The 20,129-nt window shown below is 33.7% G+C and overlaps 1 protein-coding gene across 3 annotated transcripts in view; it reads left to right on the top strand.

Moving 5' to 3' along the window:
• LRRK2 (leucine rich repeat kinase 2) overlaps positions 1 to 20,129 on the top strand; it is a 139,174-nt gene that overhangs the window by 54,301 nt on the left and 64,744 nt on the right. For all 3 annotated transcript variants that reach the window (XM_030322197.1, XM_030322199.1, XM_030322200.1), the window contains 8 exons: positions 1,757 to 1,945; positions 9,269 to 9,387; positions 9,841 to 9,910; positions 10,418 to 10,635; positions 12,892 to 13,142; positions 13,434 to 13,582; positions 16,497 to 16,590; positions 19,157 to 19,343. In XM_030322197.1, the coding sequence (XP_030178057.1) occupies positions 1,757 to 1,945; positions 9,269 to 9,387; positions 9,841 to 9,910; positions 10,418 to 10,635; positions 12,892 to 13,142; positions 13,434 to 13,582; positions 16,497 to 16,590; positions 19,157 to 19,343 (1,277 nt within the window). The remainder of the gene's footprint in view (positions 1 to 1,756; positions 1,946 to 9,268; positions 9,388 to 9,840; positions 9,911 to 10,417; positions 10,636 to 12,891; positions 13,143 to 13,433; positions 13,583 to 16,496; positions 16,591 to 19,156; positions 19,344 to 20,129) is intronic.

Here is a 20,129-nt window from a genome sequence, read left to right on the forward strand (position 1 = left end):
TATTTTTTTTTTTTTTTGCTTCAGCCCCAAATCACTTTTTAGAAGAAAACATTCCTGCCCATATGAAATCTATGTGGAAGATCATCCCCCATATTCCTGTAGCACCTTGTTTCTTACCTGTAGTAGCATTTATTACATTATATAATTGTATTTTTTCTTTTTATGATCTACCTTTTGGTAGATTATATGCATCATGAAGTCAATGTCATTTTTTTCCAGTGTTGTAACTTTAGCATCTAACTAGTACTTTGCACATAGTAGGGCTAATTAAATATTCATAATATTGGCAAAAATAAGAAATTGGTAATTGTGTGGATAAACATAAGTGGAAATAGGCATTTCAGACATTATTGATATGAATTCAAATTATCCTCTTTTGAGGACAATCTGGCAATATCCATTAATATTTTAAATGCACATCCATTTTTTTTTGACTAGCTACATACTGATAGGAATCCATGATGCAGGGGTGCAAGGGTGCACAATAAAATATTGTTTATAATAGCCAGAGATTAGGGGAAAAATTCTAAGTATCCTTCAAAAGGAAGTATTTGAATCAATCATGGGACATTCATGCAGTGGAATGCTTTGCAATCATTGGAGAAAAAACCATCTAACAAATCCAAATGGTCAGATAGAGAGTGCATTATTAAGTAAAAAAAAATAAAAATAAAAAAGCACAGAGCAGTGTTTTTAGTATACTGATGTTGGTGAGATATGGTAGTCATAAATGTTTGAATATGAAAAGACTCTGTCACAAGAAAAACCCCAGAAATGCATTACTTGGTTTCCCTCTGGGGACTTTGGAAACTAATGAAATATGATTAGATCCCATGTTCTATCACTTCAGTCTCCTGCCAGCAACGTGTTTACTTAAATCTCTGATTTCTGATGGACACTGGAGAGGGAAGAAGGGAGATTTCCTATCCACTGTATTCTCTTTGTTCTACATGAAGTTTTTTACCTTTGATAAGTCTCACCTAATTAAAAAAATACAGTCATGTCATTGATTGATTGGAGGGCTTGACCATAATTATATTAGTGGTTCGTCTGAGTAAAGAACATTTTGAATTCATAGCTTCAAAACATTTTTCAGGTACTACTTGACTGAGTCTCATACATGTCAGTCATGTGAGCTATGGAAGTAATATTTGAAGAGATTTTCCAGGCTGTACATAACACAATGGGAGTTCTGCCAACTAATTTCTTCATAACAAAGCATAATATAAGATGTAATAAAATAGGATGTTAACTTTTGAATTTCACCAAATTTCCCAGTAGAATGAATCACTTAGCAAATAGTTTATAAAAAAGTAACTGTATCATTTATTGAGCATCTTCTGTGTTCTAAGCATTGTGCTAAGTAAACATTTTATTTGCACCATTTCCTTTAATCTTTTCCATAATCCTACATTGTCATCTCCATTTCCCAAGTGAGGAAACTAACACTCAGAGAGCTTATGTAACTTGCAAGTGCTGTTACTGTTATTTGAGCACAGGTCTGTGTGGCTTCAAAGCCCAGGCTCTTTCCCGGGTCAAGTTCGTGTCATAAATATTCAGTTTTGTCACTTCCACCAAAGCTTTGAGTAAATTTTTATGATTTCTAAAAAATTTAAATTCACTGCCTGCTTTTTATGCAATATCATGGTTACAAAGTGACTTTGGAAAGAATAAAAATTTCTCTGGAAAGAACTTTGGTATGATTTGTGTTTATGTTTGTTGATTTGTAACTTGCTGGTGTATCTTTTTATTGTAGATATAGGATCCACCCTAGCAAGAATGGTGCTCAGATATCAGATGAAAAGTGTTGTGGAAGAAGGAGCAGCCTCAGGCAGCGATGGGAATTTTCCTGAAGAAGTTCTTGATAAATTTGATGAATGGACCTTCATTCCAGACTCTTGTGTAGACAGTGTGTTTGGTCAAAGTGACGACCTGGATAGTGAAGGTATGTATTCCAAAGAAATATTCCCTTTATGTTTTAAAACATTTATGCACTGGTGTTGAACGGTAGAAACTGAGACAAAAATCTGATTTAATTCATTTGTAAAACTTGAGGAAACATGTGTTCATCATTGGAAATAGTTAATGCTCACTAATTCCAGTTAAGGCAATGACTCAAGAAAATGTATCTGCACTTCCAAAGTATTAGAATATTAACCATGATCAGTTAATTGTGACTAATGTAGCGAAAACACTAAATCAGACTAGAATTGGATTCCATGTTCCATCATTGACAAGGTCCTTTTGTGGGTTTGTATCCTCCTCACCCTTATTGAAGATAGTGTTGCAAATCTTCTAGCATTAGAAAAAATGTATGTAAAATGTCTGGGAGAGTGCTTGCCAAATAGGAAATGCTTCATTAAAAAGTTTTTACCTTTAGAGGAAATAAAGTAATTTTAATATTTTTATAATTCCCCTGAAATAACTTAAAATAATTGACATGGCAATATATTTAATGACAGTAACTAGGGTGGACATATTTAACATTATGCAATTTGGTAAAAATGGGGTGTAGTGCTTTTTTATTAACAGTATGGTTGAAAACTTTGGGTGACCCATAAAGGTATTTGAGAGGGCAAACAGTAAGAGTTCTCCCCAAATCTCAAAATCTCTGGCCCGCATATTTTCTTTTTTGGCCCAAGTATTTTTTAAAACCAATTTTATTTATATATAATTAATATGAAATAAAATGCACCCATTTTAAGTGTGTGTTTTCATGGGTTTTGAAAAATTTGTACATCCATGCAATCATCACCACTATTAAATTATGCAACATTTCTATCATCTATAAAAGTTCCTTTTATGCCTTTTCACAAATCCCCCAATCCTTGGTCCCTGCAACTACTGATCTTTTTGTCCCTCTAGATTAAATTAGTATTTTCTTAAGTTTTTTTTTTTTTTTTTTTAATTTTTTTTTTTCAACGTTTTTATTTATTTTTGGGACAGAGAGAGACAGAGCATGAACGGGGGAGGGGCAGAGAGAGAGGGAGACACAGAATCGGAAACAGGCTCCAGGCTCTGAGCCATCAGCCCAGAGCCTGACGCGGGGCTCGAACTCACGGACGGCGAGATCGTGACCTGGCTGAAGTCGGACGCTTAACCGACTGCGCCACCCAGGCGCCCCTATTTTCTTAAGTTTTATATGAATAGGATGATACAGTATGTTCTCTTTTATGTCTGGTTGTTTTCCAAAGTAGTTACACCATGTACACTTCCTTCAGCAATATGAACTCTCTAGTTGCTGTACATCTTTGTCATACTATACTGCTTGATATCATCAGGCACTTTAATTTTAGCCGTTCTAGTGAAGGTGTAGTCCTAACTCATTTGGGCTTAATTTTCATTCCCTGATGACTATAGATATTGAGAATATTTTCATGTTTTTATTGACAATTCACATTTGTTTTTGCAAAGTATCTTTTCAGAACTTTTGCTGACTTTTAGTTGGGTTGTTGTCTTACTATTGTATTATAAGAGTTCTTTATGTCATAAAGAGTTCTTCATATTTAGGTAGAATTCCTTTGACAATATATAAATTGCAAATATTTTCTCCCTGTCATAGTTTGTCTTTCATTTTATTAATGTTATTTTTTAAAGAGCATAGATTTTAAATTTAGCTAAAGTACAGGTTTTGAGTTTTTTCTTTTATGGTTTGTGTGTTTTATTCCTTTTAAGAAATATTTCCTATCCCAAATTTGTGACTATTTTTCCCGTGTTTCCTCATAGAAGTGTTAAAACCTTAGCTTTTACATTTAGTCTATAATCCATTTTAAGTAATTTTCATGTATGTCACTGAAGGATTGACAGTACTTTTTTTTACATATGGATATCCAGTTTTTAAACATCATTTTGTGAAAACACTATATTTCTTCATTGAACTAATGGCATTTTTGTCCAACTTAATTGACCATGTAAGCATAGTTCTATTTCTGCATTCTTTATTCTGTGGGATTAATTTATGTCTTCATCCTTATGCTGATGCAATACTGCCTTGATTACTTTAGCTTAATGGTAGGTCTTGAATCAGATAGTGTAAATCCTCTGGTGTTTTTTGTTTGTTTGTTTTTTCCAAAATTGCTCTCACTATTCTAGGTTTGTTGCATATCCATATATGTTTTGAGTCAACAAATTAATTTTGTGCTGGAGTTTTTATTAGAATTAAATACATACATTTAATGTAGAATTACCCTATTAATTATATACTATTAATATTACATAATATAGAATTAACATATGAATAATTTCTTCAGATAAATCTATAATAAATCTAGGAGAATTGATATCTTAATGTGAGTCTTTTGACATATAAATGTATATATTTTCATTTATTATTTTAAGTTTCTCTAACCAATTTTTTTTATTGTATATTTTCTGATGGTATTGTAAATAGTATTGTATTTGAATTCCAATTTCCAATAATTCACTGATGGCATAGAGAAATACAGTTGATTTCTTTGTATATTAATATTGTATTTTGTGGACTTACTTGTTTAACGTGTGTCTCTAACAGCTTGTTGTTGACTCCACAGTTTTCTATGTTCACAATAAGGCCAATTGCTAATAAAGACAGATCTCTTCCTTTCTAATCTATATGTCTTTTTTGTTTTTCTTGTCTTATTGCATTGACTAGGACTTCTAGTACTATGTTGAATAGAAGTGTTCAGAGTAGGCATTGTTTCTGGTTTCCAAATTTAAGGGGAAAGCATTCAGTCTCTCATCATTAAGTATGATATTATCTGTAGTTTTTTTCATAGATAGCCTCATCAAATAGAGGAAGTTCCTTTCAACTAATTGTTTGCTGAGCCTTTTTATTACTAATGGGTTTTGGAAAATGCTTTTTTGCATCTGTTGAAATGGGCATATTTCCCCCCTTTATTCTATTAATATGGCTAGTTATGTTGATTGACTTTCTAATGTTAAACTAAACTTGCATTTGTGGGATAAATCTCACCTGGTATGATACATTATCCTTTTTTATATATTATTGGATTTGATTGTCTAAAATGTTGTTAAAGCATTTTGCATCTGTGAGGAGTATTGGTCTGTAGTTTTATGTTTTCTTATAATTAGGAGAGTAATGCTAGCCTCTTTTAAATGAGTTGGGAAGTGTTTCCAACTCCACCATTGTCTTTAAAATTTTGTATAAGAGAGGTATTATTTCCTTCTTAAATGTTTGATAGGCTTCACCAGTAAAGCTATGTAGGTTTGGAAATTTATTTGGGGGGGGCTATTTTTATCATAAATTTAATAAGTTTAATAGCTTTATGGTTATTTTGATTTTCTATTACTTCTTGCTTCAGTTTTTGTAATTTTCAACTTTCAAGTAATTTGTCCATTTTACATAAGTTGCCAAACTTGTATTTAATGTCATTCATAATAATTCTCCTACTGTCCTGTTAACCTTTGTAAGAGATACCTGATCTTTAATTCTTTTTTTCAAGAACATTTATACATCTTTTTTATTAGATTAGCTTTAAAAGGAATTTGAGAGCTCTTTCACAATGAAACACTGCTTTTCAAATTGCATGACTTTATTGTCTATCTGTAAATGAGTCCTGAAATTCTTTACCTGGTGTTGATAAAGGTCTGGGTTTTACAACTGGTTACTGTGTTGAGTTAGAAGCTTCCTCTTCAATCAGGATTAAACATATATAGGCCACAAGTAGTTTTAAATTTGTTTTAAAAGAGTTCTGCTTGGTGACAAGCTAATGGTCCCACTTAAATGAGCAGATTTTAAATGGATATTTAAAAAAAAAATGGCTATTCTGGATTTCTTGATCCATTCACAGTGATCTCCAAGAAATTAAATAAAAATTTCCAAAAAATACACAATATAGATCTGCCTAGAAAGCACAATGTACAGATAGTATAATGTGACACTTTGTACAACTCAGAGTTAGATATTTGAATGACACAGGGGCTCCCAGATAAAAAGGCTGTTGCAGTACACCTTTGCAATCACACAGACCAGCCCTCGCCCCCAATCAACAGAACACAATTTCTACTAGACCTCAAAATCCTTTAAATCTTGACATTGGTAATTTGTGTCTTTCCCTTTGTATGTTCATTGGCTCAAGTTTATTAATTTGATTGATGTTTTCAAAGAATCCGCATTTTGTTTCATTGATTCTTCTCTGTCATTTGTCCATTTTCTTTTTTACTGATTTTTGCTTTAATCTTTGTTTCCTTTATTTTACTTATTTTCATTTGATTTGGCTCTTCTTTTTAAAGATTCTTAATGTGGATGCTTAGAACACTGATTTTTAGACCTTTTTGTTATTTTCTAGTATAAAAATTTAAGACCAATACAAATTCTTTTGGGGACCACGTTAGCTGCATCCCACAATTTTTGTATGTTCTGTTTATATTCAGTGTTGAAAATTTTCTGATTTCCTTTGTGATTTTTTTGGAGTCATGGATTATTTAGGAGAGTGTTGTTTTCCATATATTTGGAAACTTTTCCAATATCCCCTTGTTATTGATATCATATATAACTTTGTTGTGGTCAGAGAATCTAATGATTTATAGTCTTTTTAATTTATTGAGACTTGATTTTTGGACTACTGTCTGGTCTGTGTTGGTGAATGTTCTATGTGTCACTTAAAAGAATGTGTATTCCGCTATTGTGGGGTCAATTAGGTCAAATTGGTAGTATTTTTTAGGTCTTCTATATCTTTACTAATTTTTCTCTCTATTGTATTTGATGAATATATGTTGAAATTGTAACCATGGATTTGTTAATTCTTCTTTTAATTCCATCTGTTTATGCTTTCTGTGTTATGGAGCTTTGTTATTGAATGCACAACAATTAAGGATTGTAATTTTTTGGTGACTTAAACCCTCCATATGATCCATCTAGTATCCTTTTTTTCCTCTTGAAGAACTCCTGTTTACATTTCTTATAGTGCAAATCTGCTGGAAACCCCTGTGCTAATTACTGAAGCTCTTTTTTCAAGACTCTGCCCAGAACTCCCAGCTTAGTTAGTCTCCATGAGCATTGATCTCCACCTCTTCATCTCAGGAAAACCATTGGGCTTTGTTTAAATTCCTTTTCCCTGTGCCTGTGGCCCTTAATGGTCTTCAGGCAGAAAGCCAGGGTGAGCGTAAGGCTTATATAATTTGTTTCCCTTCTTTCAGGCACCACACCATCCTGAACCTTTTGTTGGTTGCCTAGTGTTTGAAATCAGTTGTTCAAAATATTTCTTCCAAGTTTCTAGTTGTCTGTGGGGAGAGTTGTCAGGTTAGCTGTCTGTTACTCCATCATGCCTGAAATAAGAATTCTCATTATGTATTTTTAAATAAAGAAAAATGGGGGCGCCTGGGTGGCGCAGTCGGTTAAGCGTCCGACTTCAGCCAGGTCACGATCTCGCGGTCCGGGAGTTCGAGCCCCGCGTCAGGCTCTGGGCTGATGGCTCAGAGCCTGGAGCCTGTTTCCGATTCTGTGTCCCTCTCTCTCTGCCCCTCCCCCGTTCATGCTCTGTCTCTCTCTGTCCCAAAAATGAAATAAACGTTGAAAAAAAAAAATTTAAATAAAGAAAAATGTTAGAATTGCTGACATAAAAATAATTATAAAATGCCTTTGTTGCTTCTATAAACAATATGCTCATAGAACTTTCACAAACATAAAGTGGGATAATTATGAAAATGTAATTATTATAAGATACAAAAATGTAATTAACTTTGAAGTCTATTTTATTAAGTTCCTTAAGCATGAAATAATTAAAATTATAGGGTAAATTAAATTTTAATAGTGAACCAAGTAGGAAGTATCTGTTTCAACTTTAAGATTTATATAAATATTACAAAATTGACTTTTGGATATGTAGATTTTATAATTTGTTTTGAAACTTAAAATTCATTCTTTATGCTTATAAGATAGAGTGCTAGGATTTATGATCTCATAATTTTTCAGTAATATATTTTTGTACTTAAAAATATATTTATTGATTCTTATTTTGTTGAAAATGAATAATTTCTTTTTTTTTTTTTTTGAGAGAGAGAGTGCTAGCAAGGGAGGGGAAGAGGAAAGAGAGAGAGAGAGAGAGAGAGAGAGAGAGTGAATCTCAAGCAGTCTCCATGTTCAGTGTGGAGACCACTGCGGGCCTGAATTTACAACCATGAGATCACGACCTGAGCAGAAATCAAGAGTCACTCAGCCAGCTGAGCAATCCAGGAGTCCTGAAAATCCATAATTTTAAAAGTAGTTCTTCTCAGGGTGCCTGGGTGGCTCAGTTGGTTGGGCGCCTGATTCTTGATTTCGGCTCAGGTCATGATCTCACAGTTTCATGAGTTTGAGCCTCATGTTAGACTTTGTGCTGACAGCGCAGAGCCTGTTTGGGATTCTTCCTCTCTTTCTGCCCTTCTCCCGCTTGCGATCTTTCTGTCTTTCTCAAAATAAATAAATACACATTACATTAAAAACATCTTTTTAATGTGTATTTATTTTTGAAAGAGAGAGAGAGAGAGATAGAGAGCGTGAGTGGGGGAGGGACAGAGAGAGAGGGAGACACAGACTCTGAGGCAGGCTCCAGGCTCTGAGCTATCAGCACAGAGCCAGATGTGGGGCTCAAACCCACAGTGAGATCATGACCTGAGCTGAAGTCAGACACTTAACCGACTGAGTCACCCAGGTGTCCTTAAATAAAATTTTTTAAAAGAGAAGTGTGCTCCTCTCCTCTATCTCAGCAGAATATTGACAACTAAACTCATTATTTTACTTTAACGTCATTTGATAAATGAAACCATATAATATGAAATTTAAATAGAGATGTTGTCAAGATTGCTGAATATTAAATAATTTAGTGTGATCCCAATATTTAAATAAAATTTGAAAATTTGCTAAAAGCATTTCAAAGAAACCAAGAAGAATAACATTGATCAGATTTTTGTGTAAACACTCTTTGCTTCCTGTACATACATGTATTTATTATAGCATGTAACTATTTTTTTAGTTGGCTTTTCCTACTGTACTATGAACTCAGATGAGGCATGGATTGTTTTTCCTGCTTATCTTTGTTCTGCACTTATTCAGTATCTGGTCTAAGATAGTCATTCAGTAAATATTTATGGATGAAGAGAAATGTAGCTGAATTTTGAAAATGAAAAGCCAACATAGTTTATTATTTCTATTGTAAAATTGTTACAGTGGGAATTGGGAAATTTCCATCAATGAATATATGTGTTATCTTTTATGATTGTACTATGATACTAGCATCTTATGATTGAGTCAGCATTTCTTATTTGCCTTTATTTTATCATTTAAAAATAGGAAGTGAAGGCTCATTTCTTGTGAAAAGAAAATCCAATTCAATTAGTGTGGGAGAATTTTACCGAGATCGTGCCTTACAGCGTTGCTCACCAAATTTGCAGAGACATTCCAACTCATTGGTAAGTTATGATTAATTGTGATTATGTTGTGTGTTTTGTTATTGGTATTCTCTTGATAACTGAAATTATGTGTCAAAGCTAGGAGCTACTGGTACAGCAATTCCCTAATATATGGAAACTTTATGTACAGAATATATATATATATATATATATATATACATATACATATATGTATAAACCATTTTAAATGTACATTTCTTGAGCTTTTGGGACCATATGTGTACTAAGTACACCTCAAAATGATTTATCTTTTTTTTTTTTTTTTTTTTTTTTTTCAGAGCTCCGTATCTATGGAGCCCAGGCTAGGTCTCTCTGTCTTATGGTGTGGCTTGGTCCTCTGAGTACTTTTGCTGGAAGTCTTACAGTGATCCTTAAGGAAACCAGATAGGAAACTGTTCTCTTCGCTGCAAGAAATGATAGTGATTTTATTATAAATGTCTATTTGTTTAATAGGGACCCATTTTCGATCATGAAGATTTACTGAGGCGAAAAAGAAAAATATTGTCTTCAGATGACTCACTCAGTAAGTATTTGACAATAATCGTAAATAAATAGATATTTTGAGGAGAATACAGTACTTAGTTAAATTTCCTCTGTTCAATTTTTTTGGGTGTTAATTTCATCGTACATAACCTTCAAATTCTGTGTACCTAATGATATCACACACTATAGAAAAATGAAATACAGTTATAGATTTAAAACTTTACCTTTTACGATGCTATGTAGGACTGACTCTTTTATCCTTTCTACTACTTTCCTGAAATGCAAATAGTACCATCACCAATGCAACTCTTCGTCTCTTTCTGCAGGTCTATTGTTTTTTTTTTTTACACTACTAATACCATTTGATTAAATATGTATTATTTATTGTCCACCTCTGCCACTGGAATGTAAGCTCTGTAGTTTGTTTTCTACTGAATCTCCAGTGCCTGGAAGGGATCCTGACAGTAGTAGGTGATCAGTAAATATTTACCAAGTGAACTTAAATTACTTGCTTATGTTTCCATTGTTTGTTTGTTTTTGACAAAAGGGTCATCAAAACTTCAATCCCATATGAGGCATTCAGACAGCATTTCTTCCCTGGCTTCTGAGAGAGAGTATATTACATCATTAGACCTTTCAGCAAATGAACTAAGAGACATTGATGCCCTAAGCCAGAAATGCTGTATAAGTGGTCATTTGGAGCATCTTGAAAAGCTGGAGCTTCACCAGAATGGACTCACAAACTTTCCACAACAATTGTGTGAAGTAAATTTAATTTATCCTTATTACTCTCAGGATATTTGAAGAGCTTTTGCAGTTTGATCTAATTTGCATGGTTAAATCTTTACAAAGAAGGATCTGCTTCTGCTTCATTGGATAGTAATTCCCCCTTTCTTGTAGTTGTCACATTAGTATCAGTCTATGTGGTGTTCAAGAACATCTTTGAGGATGGGGACCTGATGAAAAGGAATGCTAGGTTCTGTCCTGATGATACATGTGTACATGGTAGGATGTATCAAGGCTATACCTTCAGTTATTTACTTCTAGAAGACAACTTAAACTGTTTAAAGTAGGTAGACTGTTAACACCTGGTTTAGTGGCCCTGGCTCTGGCTTAGCTACCAGCTGTTTAACAATAAGTGTTACTTTGGCTGCTCTAAGCTTTCATTTCCTTACCTGCAGAAATACAGAGGCTCAGCTAAGCTATCCGTAAGGCATTTATTGAGTTTTAAAATTATATGAGACTTAAAAGTTGATTCTTTTTGCTCAGAGTTCCTATTTTCAAAAATTAAAGTATTGAATGATCTGCCAATAGAATAGTCCTCTGAATATTGACTTTGTTCATCATTTTTATGTACTGTAGACAAGAGCCAAAGATACACTGATGAATTAAAATAATCTTAATAAAATATTTAAATTATTAAACTGAATTCTTAGACTGAACTGCAAAGTTTGATGAAAAAACTGTATTTTTCTTCCCTTTTCTCACCTATAAAGCTTACGATAATTTTGAGACTTTTTAAAGCAACATTAACGTTGCATTTTTTAAGTATATTTAAGTGGTGTCTTTCCTTTACAGTGTGTGTATTTGGAGAAAGGGAGGACAGTCTTCTTGCAACCCATGTCTGAAATGTGTTCACTCTCTCCTTCTCCCCCTCTTCACCAGTCTAAATCCACCAAGTCACAAGGGTCCTTACCCTTTTCTTTTCTTCTCCTCTTCATCCCTCCAGACCAGGTTGGCTACACACCCGATTTACATTTCCATGGCATCCATGTTTTTCCCCCAGTGCTCATTCACTTATAAATTTTGATCTAAGGTATATTCTCTTCACTAAATTGTCAACTTCCTGAGAACAGGAACTGTTTCAGGCTTGTTCATGTCTGTTCTCAGTGCCTCATAATGTCTTCCATACAGTAGAGCCTTAATAGATGATTATTGAATTGATTCATGAAGGAATTAATGACTGACATTTGGTACACCTTCAATAAGTATTAGTTACAGAGTAAGTAAAATAGGACTAGAATATAGCTTAGCTAAAAAAAAAAGAGGATTTGAGAAGAGCATGACAGGTTGAAAAACATCAGGGTATTTAAAGACCAGACCAGCTCAGAATCTCTTAAGGAAATTTTAAATTGGCACCAATAGATGGCAGTTTTTAAAATCACCGCTTGTAGGTGTCTATGCCAAAAAATTTCCTGGTTAAAATTTGGGAATGAATAATGTAAAAATACATTTTTTTGAATAATCTGGTAGGATCTGAAACAGTGACAGATATTTTGAAACAACTTCTGGGGCAAAGATCCATTAATATAAGCTTTATAATGATGTCAAACTCTAGATTTCTGTGAGGATAAATATATTGGTATATAACGAAGAGCAGAGAGAAGAGATTATTTTTTATATTGTAGCCCTTTGATGACAATCCATACCAAAGATTTAAAACATTGACATATAAATGGAAAGTTTCTTATTGTCATGGTAAAATTAGAAAGTGCTTAAAAATGGAAAATAGAGATTTGAAACAAAAAGTTTTATAAAAAAGAGGAAGTCCTAAAATGAAACCTGTATACAATGACTACTTTTTTGGTTAAGTCATATTTATATTAAAATGTATAACAGTTTCTAAAAGCTAGTATTTAAAAATGTATTCCCAGGATTATGTCATACTGTTTATTCATTAATTAATTCAAATATTTGTTGAGGCTTATTCTGCTTCCATTTCACTCTTTGCGGGAATAATTTGCAAAAACAAAACAAAACTGAAATAAGCTCTTAACCCTGTTTTTCTGAATTGCTTTGACAGTTACCTGTTATGTTTTCCTGGTTTTTACCCATTTAATAGCAGGGATGGTTGGATTAGTCATTATACTGAGGCTCTCTTATGGATTGTGTTTTCAGGTTTTTGGAAAATTCTTAATGGTTCTAGTTACCAGCGGTATGGAAGGCAGAAATATTAGCTAATTTGAAGTTTTTCAGATTGTTTTCAGATGGTTAGAGAATTTTAAAATATTGTCTTTCCAGACCCTGAAGTGTTTGACACATTTGGACTTGCACAGTAATAAATTTACATCATTTCCCTCTTACTTGTTGAAAATGAATTGTATTGCCAACCTTGATATCTCTCGAAACGACATCAACCCCTCAGTAGTTTTGGATCCTGCAGTGAAGTGCCCAACCTTGAAGCAATTTAACTTGTCATATAATCAGCTGTCTTGTTTTCCTGAGAACCTTGGTGATGTGGTAGAGAAATTGGAACAGCTCATTTTAGAAGGGTAAGAAAGGGGCTCATTAAATACAAAAGGGTTGCCTTACATTGAAGTTTCATAAAAATGACAAATTATGCTGACATTATTTCTATAGTAATGGGTTTTAAACCATAATATGAGAAGAGACTGAGGGAATTAATCTTATAGTTTCTATCAGTTGACTTAAATTTTTACAACTAATTTAAAACTTAATCAGTCTGCTTTGATGCTATTCTTTGAAGGCAAATTGTTTTGATTTTTTTCTTCAAAGGATATGAATTTATGCAATTTAATCCTCATTTTGTTTCTTATAACTAGAAATAAAATATCAGGAATATGTTCCCACTTAAGCCTGAAGGAACTGAAAATTTTAAACCTTAGTAAAAACCACATTACATCCCTATCAGAAGATTTCCTTGAGGCGTGTCCTAAAGTGGAGAGTTTCAGTGCCAGAATGAATTATCTTGGTAAGTATCCTGTGGGAATCTCCTTTTAACCAGTATTAGAGGATGAGTCATACATGGACATTTCAGGTGGGGATATAAACGTGGCATTTCAATTTAAATGTAATGGGGGAATTTCAGATATAAAGTTAACAGGTCAGTGGTTAAAAAAAATGAGTTTTCAAGCCATGAAAATGTGGAAGAAACTTAAACGCATATTGCTGCATGAAAGAAGCCAATCTGAAGAGGCTACATGCTATATGATTCCAACTATATGACATTTTGGATAAGACAGAACTGTGGGGACAGCAAAATAACCAGTGGTGGTCAGGAGTTTGGAGGGAGGGAGAGAGGAATGAGGAGGTGAGTGGGATTTTTAGGACAGTGAAACTATTCTGTGTGACGCTGTAAAGTGGGTACGTGTCATCATACATTTGTCCTAGAGGACATACTACATGAAGAGTGAACTTTATTGTAAATGATGACTTTTAGTTAATAATAATGTATTAATATTGGCTTACCAATTATAACAAATACACCAAGCTATGCAAGTTATTAGTCATAAGAATAAAAATGTGTGTGTGTGGGGAGGGGGAGTGATGGTGAAGAGAGAAGGGCTTTAAGGGAACTCTTCGTACTTTCTGCTCAATTCTTCTGTACACCTGAAGCTACCCTAAAAACTAGTTTATTTTTAAATTCTAAAACATAAAAATTTTTAATACTGAAAAAATTTTCAATTTAAAAAATTACAGCAGATTGCTGTTGTCATAGACTAAAATGACATTTCCTTGGACTCCCAGATAGTCCTTTATACTGTGGTTCATTTTAGTCTGGAAAACTAAAAATGCATATGGCTGCATGAACTGGTTGAAGCCAGAATACTGAGTGCCCAACTGAGGTTTACTCAATTTTTTGGATTATAAATATAGTTACTGTTATTATTTCTTTTAGAAATAAAATTAATCAGTTAACAGTTTTCAAATTAGTAAGGTTAATGTGTATTCATTGAGCACTTGCTCTGATACTAGAAGATATTCTAGTAATACAGAATATGATCATCACTTTTATTAAAAGTTGGGGAATACTCCATTTTCTCTTAGCATGTGAGATAGCAGGGAATTATGTTTATTTGTAGTCTATCTGAACATTCTAGTATTAAGGGACAAAATACTTTTATGGAAATATATGGGGACTCCCCATATTTTATCTTCCTCAAGAAGATAAAAGGAGGCCACGTGCACCTTCCCATCCATGTATACTGACTGACTCTGTAAAATACTTTTTAATACTGCTTAAAAGCAGAATACAATTTGACGTATCCTAAAATATTTTATTTTGTTGGAACTTTCAGAAGCTAGTAATGATAAAAGCTCTGTAAATTTGTATAATATTTTCTTCCTTTCTCCCTTCTTCTAGGCCTCTTGAATATTGCCCATTTTCCTACTATGGACCTGAAAATGGGGGATAGAGTGGCTCCCTCTCTAATGAGCAAAGAAAACCCAGTCTCTGTCCTTAGGGAATAAGTAGTTAGGTTCAGAAGACAGGCATTCAGTAACTAAGCTAAGTGTTGTGAGGAAAAGTTGAGGATGCTACTGGGGTACCTCGGTGGGGAGTGGAGGCTCATATCCAGACTGTGGAGACAGGGAAAGGTTTCTGTGTCTCTGACACTTAAGTTGGATCTGGAAAGGAGAGCATCCCAAGAAACCTGAGGCTTGATTCATACGTCATCTCAGCTGAATCTCATAAAAATCCTATAGGGTAGGATAGGTATGATCTCTGATCGACTGAGATTTTTGTGTGACATAGAGGTGTAGAATGAATTAACTAGTTGTAGTGGAAACTTGAATATAACCAAGTTCAAAATCTGTTCGCTTTGCACTACAACAACTGTGTAGTTTTAGGGTCTTTCATTTGGAAAGATGCCCTAGGAAGGTGATATCTGAGCAGAACCACTAACCATTACAAATAATCCCACGTGAAATACAGTTTCAGTCCTTTGACTTTATGAGTGTCTTTTCCATACAGCATCTGAACCTCTTAATTCTTAAGAGGAGAATCATTTATTTTGCCACAAATACGTTTCAGATATAGGTAAAAAATAATAGCATGTTCCTTTTCAGCCTCTCAGGAAAACAGCTTCGAGCAGTGTTTTGGAACACTTTGACTCTTGAAGATTTTACTAGAGAAAATATAACCCATTGAAAATGCTAAGAAGTAATTTCTCAAGCCACTTTCATAGAACCATAGAGCTTTAGATATTTGAAGAATCTCAGAATTAATCTAGTGTAGCTGCACTATTTTACAGATAAAAAATAGGCTGAATGATTTGCTCAGTTTCCAAAATTGTGTCCACAGAGTTTTATTTATTATACTTCATACTGTATTTCCTTTCTGGAAGTTCATAAAATATATGAGAATATTGAGGATGCTGAGATATTTCACCTTATTTTACTTAAATGTTTCCCCAATCTAAGATCATATGATCAAAGAATACTTTTAAGTAACATCCACTGTTGTTGCATAGAACACTCTTTATTAGGTGGTACTGTAAATAATTTTTATCTTTACGTTGTATTGTGTATTAGTTTTCAAAGTGTTATATTTACTTGAGTAATATGAATTAATTTATAATTTATGTACACATAATATCACATAATTTGGAATGAATATTCTAATAATTTTTACTCTGTACAGATGTTGGGCAGAGATTTGTGTTCAGATAATTGTTTAGATTTCAGATGAAAATATTCTTATGAGGATGGTGTATTATTTTAATGTTCAGTGTTAGGAGTAAGGAAATTACCTTATTTTAAAAGTCAGCATGAAAATGGAAATTGAATTAAGTGACAGGTCCTTGGTAGCTGTTCTTATGTCAAATCTAATGGAAATCTAGTTAAAATGATTAAAATGTCCCCATCTCACTTTTATTTTCTTTTAGCTGCTGTGCCTTTTTTGCCTTCTTCTCTGACAAGCCTAAAATTGTCCCAAAACAGATTTACATGTGTTCCTGAAGCAATTTTAAATCTTCCACAGTAAGTTTGCTATTTTAATTTTAAAACCACATGAGCTGGAACAAAGCCCTCAGAAACATGGTTTTGATTTAGGCATATCAATTGATTTATAATTCATAATTGATTTCTAAAGCTATTCAGTTTAATGTTCTTAAATCTATGAATGTTTGTTTTTTACTAGGCAAAACACCCAAGTTGCTATTTGTGTTTTCTTTAACTTTTATATCGGGGTGCTATTGTTTTGAAACAATTTAATGTTAATTAATGTTTGCACCATTACAAACAATTGAGATTATAGTGGCTATCACTTTAACTTTAAAAGTTTGCTTGCTCTCAGAGGTTGATATGCTACTAAGATATTATTAACTTTGAAATTATACTTATGTTTGAGTAAAAACTGGAGAAAGAGTGGTTCCCTCACTAATGAGCAAAGCAAACCCAGTCTCTGTCCTCAGGGAATAAGTAATTAGGGTCAGAAGACAGGCATTCAATAACTAAGCTACATGCTGTGAGGAAAAGTTGAGGGTTATACAAGGGTACCTCGGGGAGGATCTCATCCAGACTGTGGAGGCAAGGAAATGTTTGGCGAAGACATTTTTGGTGAGGATTAGGAGAATTTATATAGCTCTAGGTATTTGGGGATGTTTCTAGTTAGTTTCATTAAAAAAATGAAAGCTTCCTATGTTATCTTAAATACCATTATAACTGTGTTGTATATATTATAAACCAAATCCATAAGTGTATATGTGCAAATATATAGGCAAATAATGTATAGGCAAATAATATATAGGCAAATAATGTATAGGCAAATAATGCTTAGTTATAATCTAGCCATAGAAGATGTCAAACAGACATATAATAATTAATTTCAATCTGGCGTAGAATGTGTTAGACACTGTTTTAAGTGCTCAATGGTGGATGCTGCCTTTAATTGTCCTAATAAAACTGGAAATAGGTGCTGTTATTATCTCCACTTTATAATGAAAATATTATTTTATTAAAGAGATGAAGTAACTTGCCTAAAGTCACAATTCTTAAACTCTGGTGGCTCAACCTTCTAGTCTTAACTCATGTATACAGGCACCTCTAGAATACAGGCGGTCTTATATTTTAAACATAATATGTTCCTGGGGTGCCTGGGTGGCTCAATCAGTTGAGCGTCTGACTTTGGCTCTGGTCGTGATCTCATGGTTTGTGAGTTCAAGCCCCGCGTTAAGCTCTGTGCTGACAGCTCAGAACCTGGAGCCTGTTTCAGATCTGTGTCTCCCCCTCTCTCTGCCCCTCCGCCACTCGTGCTCTGTCTCTCTCTCTCTCTCTCTCAAAAATAAATAAACATTAAAAAATAAAAATAAAAAAAACATATGTTCCTGAAAATGTGTTTGAAAGTCAAATATTTATGAAAGTTAATTAGTAGATATATTACCATAAAGGTTTCTTCCCAAATAACAAAAATATTATTCGGTCCTTAATTACTCTATACTTTTAGACAACATCTCCAGATATACATTTCTAGCATTTTGTATATATTTCTTTAAAACAATTTTCTGTGAAACAAAAGAATATGCAGTTGGCCAGCTTAAGTTCCCATTGAGGCTAAAAAGGATTGCTTTTGAACAGTCTGGTGATTCTTGGCTTTATCTAAGTTGTATGGTTTGTTAGATATTCACATCTTTTCTCTAAAACAGTCCAATTAATTTTCTTATTTTCACACATCTTTATGAGACAGTTAGGGCAGAATCCAGGATAATTGTAAAATGAGAGCAAAAACGTGTAGACCTGAATCTTGGTGTAGAAGGTAGTACCACTATGTGAGCTTAGGTAGAACCAATTCATCATGGTTCAGATATGCTGCATGAAAGGGGTCAGTATATAACTGCAAAAGTCCAGGCAACCTTTACATGGTCAAATATATCACCATCACTGACTGTGTATTCTTCCTACACATGTACGCTTATATGTGACATGTGTTTTTCTGTCATTTCCTGCAAACTTTGGGGAGTGTATTCCTGCATGAAAGCAACCAATTTGCATTGGGCCTACCACAAGCAAGACATCATGTTCAGGAGATATTTATCATACTGAGACAAGCTGTTAAAAGGTTATGCCCCTGCATGTTATTAATTAGCTCCAGGACATAACTTCTGAAGAATCCTCCCAGTAACGAGGGAAATTGAAAAGAGAAGCAGGGAGCTACATATTTGTAACCCTTGTATAGAAGGCATATTTATAAATCTTGTATAGAAATGACCATTTTTGCCTTTGTTAATTATAATTTCTCATGCATCATAAACATTGGTAAACACTTGTTCTTTCATTCTAAGATTGGCATTTTCATGGTTCTGAAGTAAGGAAATTGTGCTTCAGTTTTGTTTTTTAATGGTCCTTATTCATTTAAATGTTGTTCCTAGTGAGACATACTTTTTTCTAGCCCATATATGTCTCTATGAACACACAAGAACACATGCATACTTAAATATAAATAATGTTAGTTTTAAAGTTGTTTCTCTGGTGAAAATTGCTTGTGATATTATCTCACGTGTTGTGGAAGCACTCATTTGGCTTTTATGTTGACATTGTATTGTTCTAGCTTACGGTCCTTAGATATGAGCAGCAATGATATTCAATATCTACCGAGTCCTGCACACTGGAAATCTTTGAACTTAAGGGAACTCTTGTTCAGTTTTAATCAGATCAGCGTCTTGGACTTGAGCGAAAAAGCACATGTGTGGTCAAGAGTAGAGAAACTGCATCTTGCTCATAATAAACTGAAAGAGGTAAGAGGTCATCCTATTTGTTTAAAATGATTGCCGATTTAATAATGTGCTTTTGTGATTTGAAAACATCACGGATTGGCCATTTTGAAATATGTTTGATATTTCTTATCTTTGAATAACATCCAATCCTACCATGAAGTAAAGGGGCATATTAGCGTAGGTTAACTTTCTTAAAAATCACTTTGTGTTCTAGTTTTGAAGAATTATATGGATATATATATATATTTAATTATGAATATGTGTAATGCTCTAAGTGTTTTATTTTTCGCTAAATCTCTGATCTCATCACAGACTCACAAATACTCTATATTTCCCAAGTTGTTGCTGAGCCATACGCAGTATGTGTTTTTCAGCTGACTTTCCTATTTTCTTAAACTTGTGCATGCCTCCATCATGCTGCCCTTTACCCCAGTGGGTCAGCCTTCTTTGCTTCACTCCATTGCCTCTGTTGTAAATCTAAAACTGATTTTTCCATTCATCCGAGAAAAAAAAAATATTTTTGCCAACTTCAAGTTTTTTTGTATATGAAAGCCAAAAAGAATTAAGTTCAGAAAAACTGTGGGGGCACCTGGGTGGCTCAGTCAAGTGTTCGACTTCAGTCCAGGTCATTATCTCACTGTTCATGAGTTCAAGCCCTGCATCGGGCTCTGTGCTGAAAGCTCAGAGCCTGGAGCTTGCTTCAGATTCTGTGTCTCCCTCTCTCTCTGCCCCTCTCCTGCTCACACTCTGTCTCTCTCTCAAAAATAAACATTAAAAAAAAAATTAAAAAAAAGAAACTGTGAATAT

This window comes from Lynx canadensis, chromosome B4 (genome assembly GCF_007474595.2).
Source record: "Lynx canadensis isolate LIC74 chromosome B4, mLynCan4.pri.v2, whole genome shotgun sequence".
NCBI classification, from domain to species: domain Eukaryota; kingdom Metazoa; phylum Chordata; class Mammalia; order Carnivora; family Felidae; genus Lynx; species Lynx canadensis.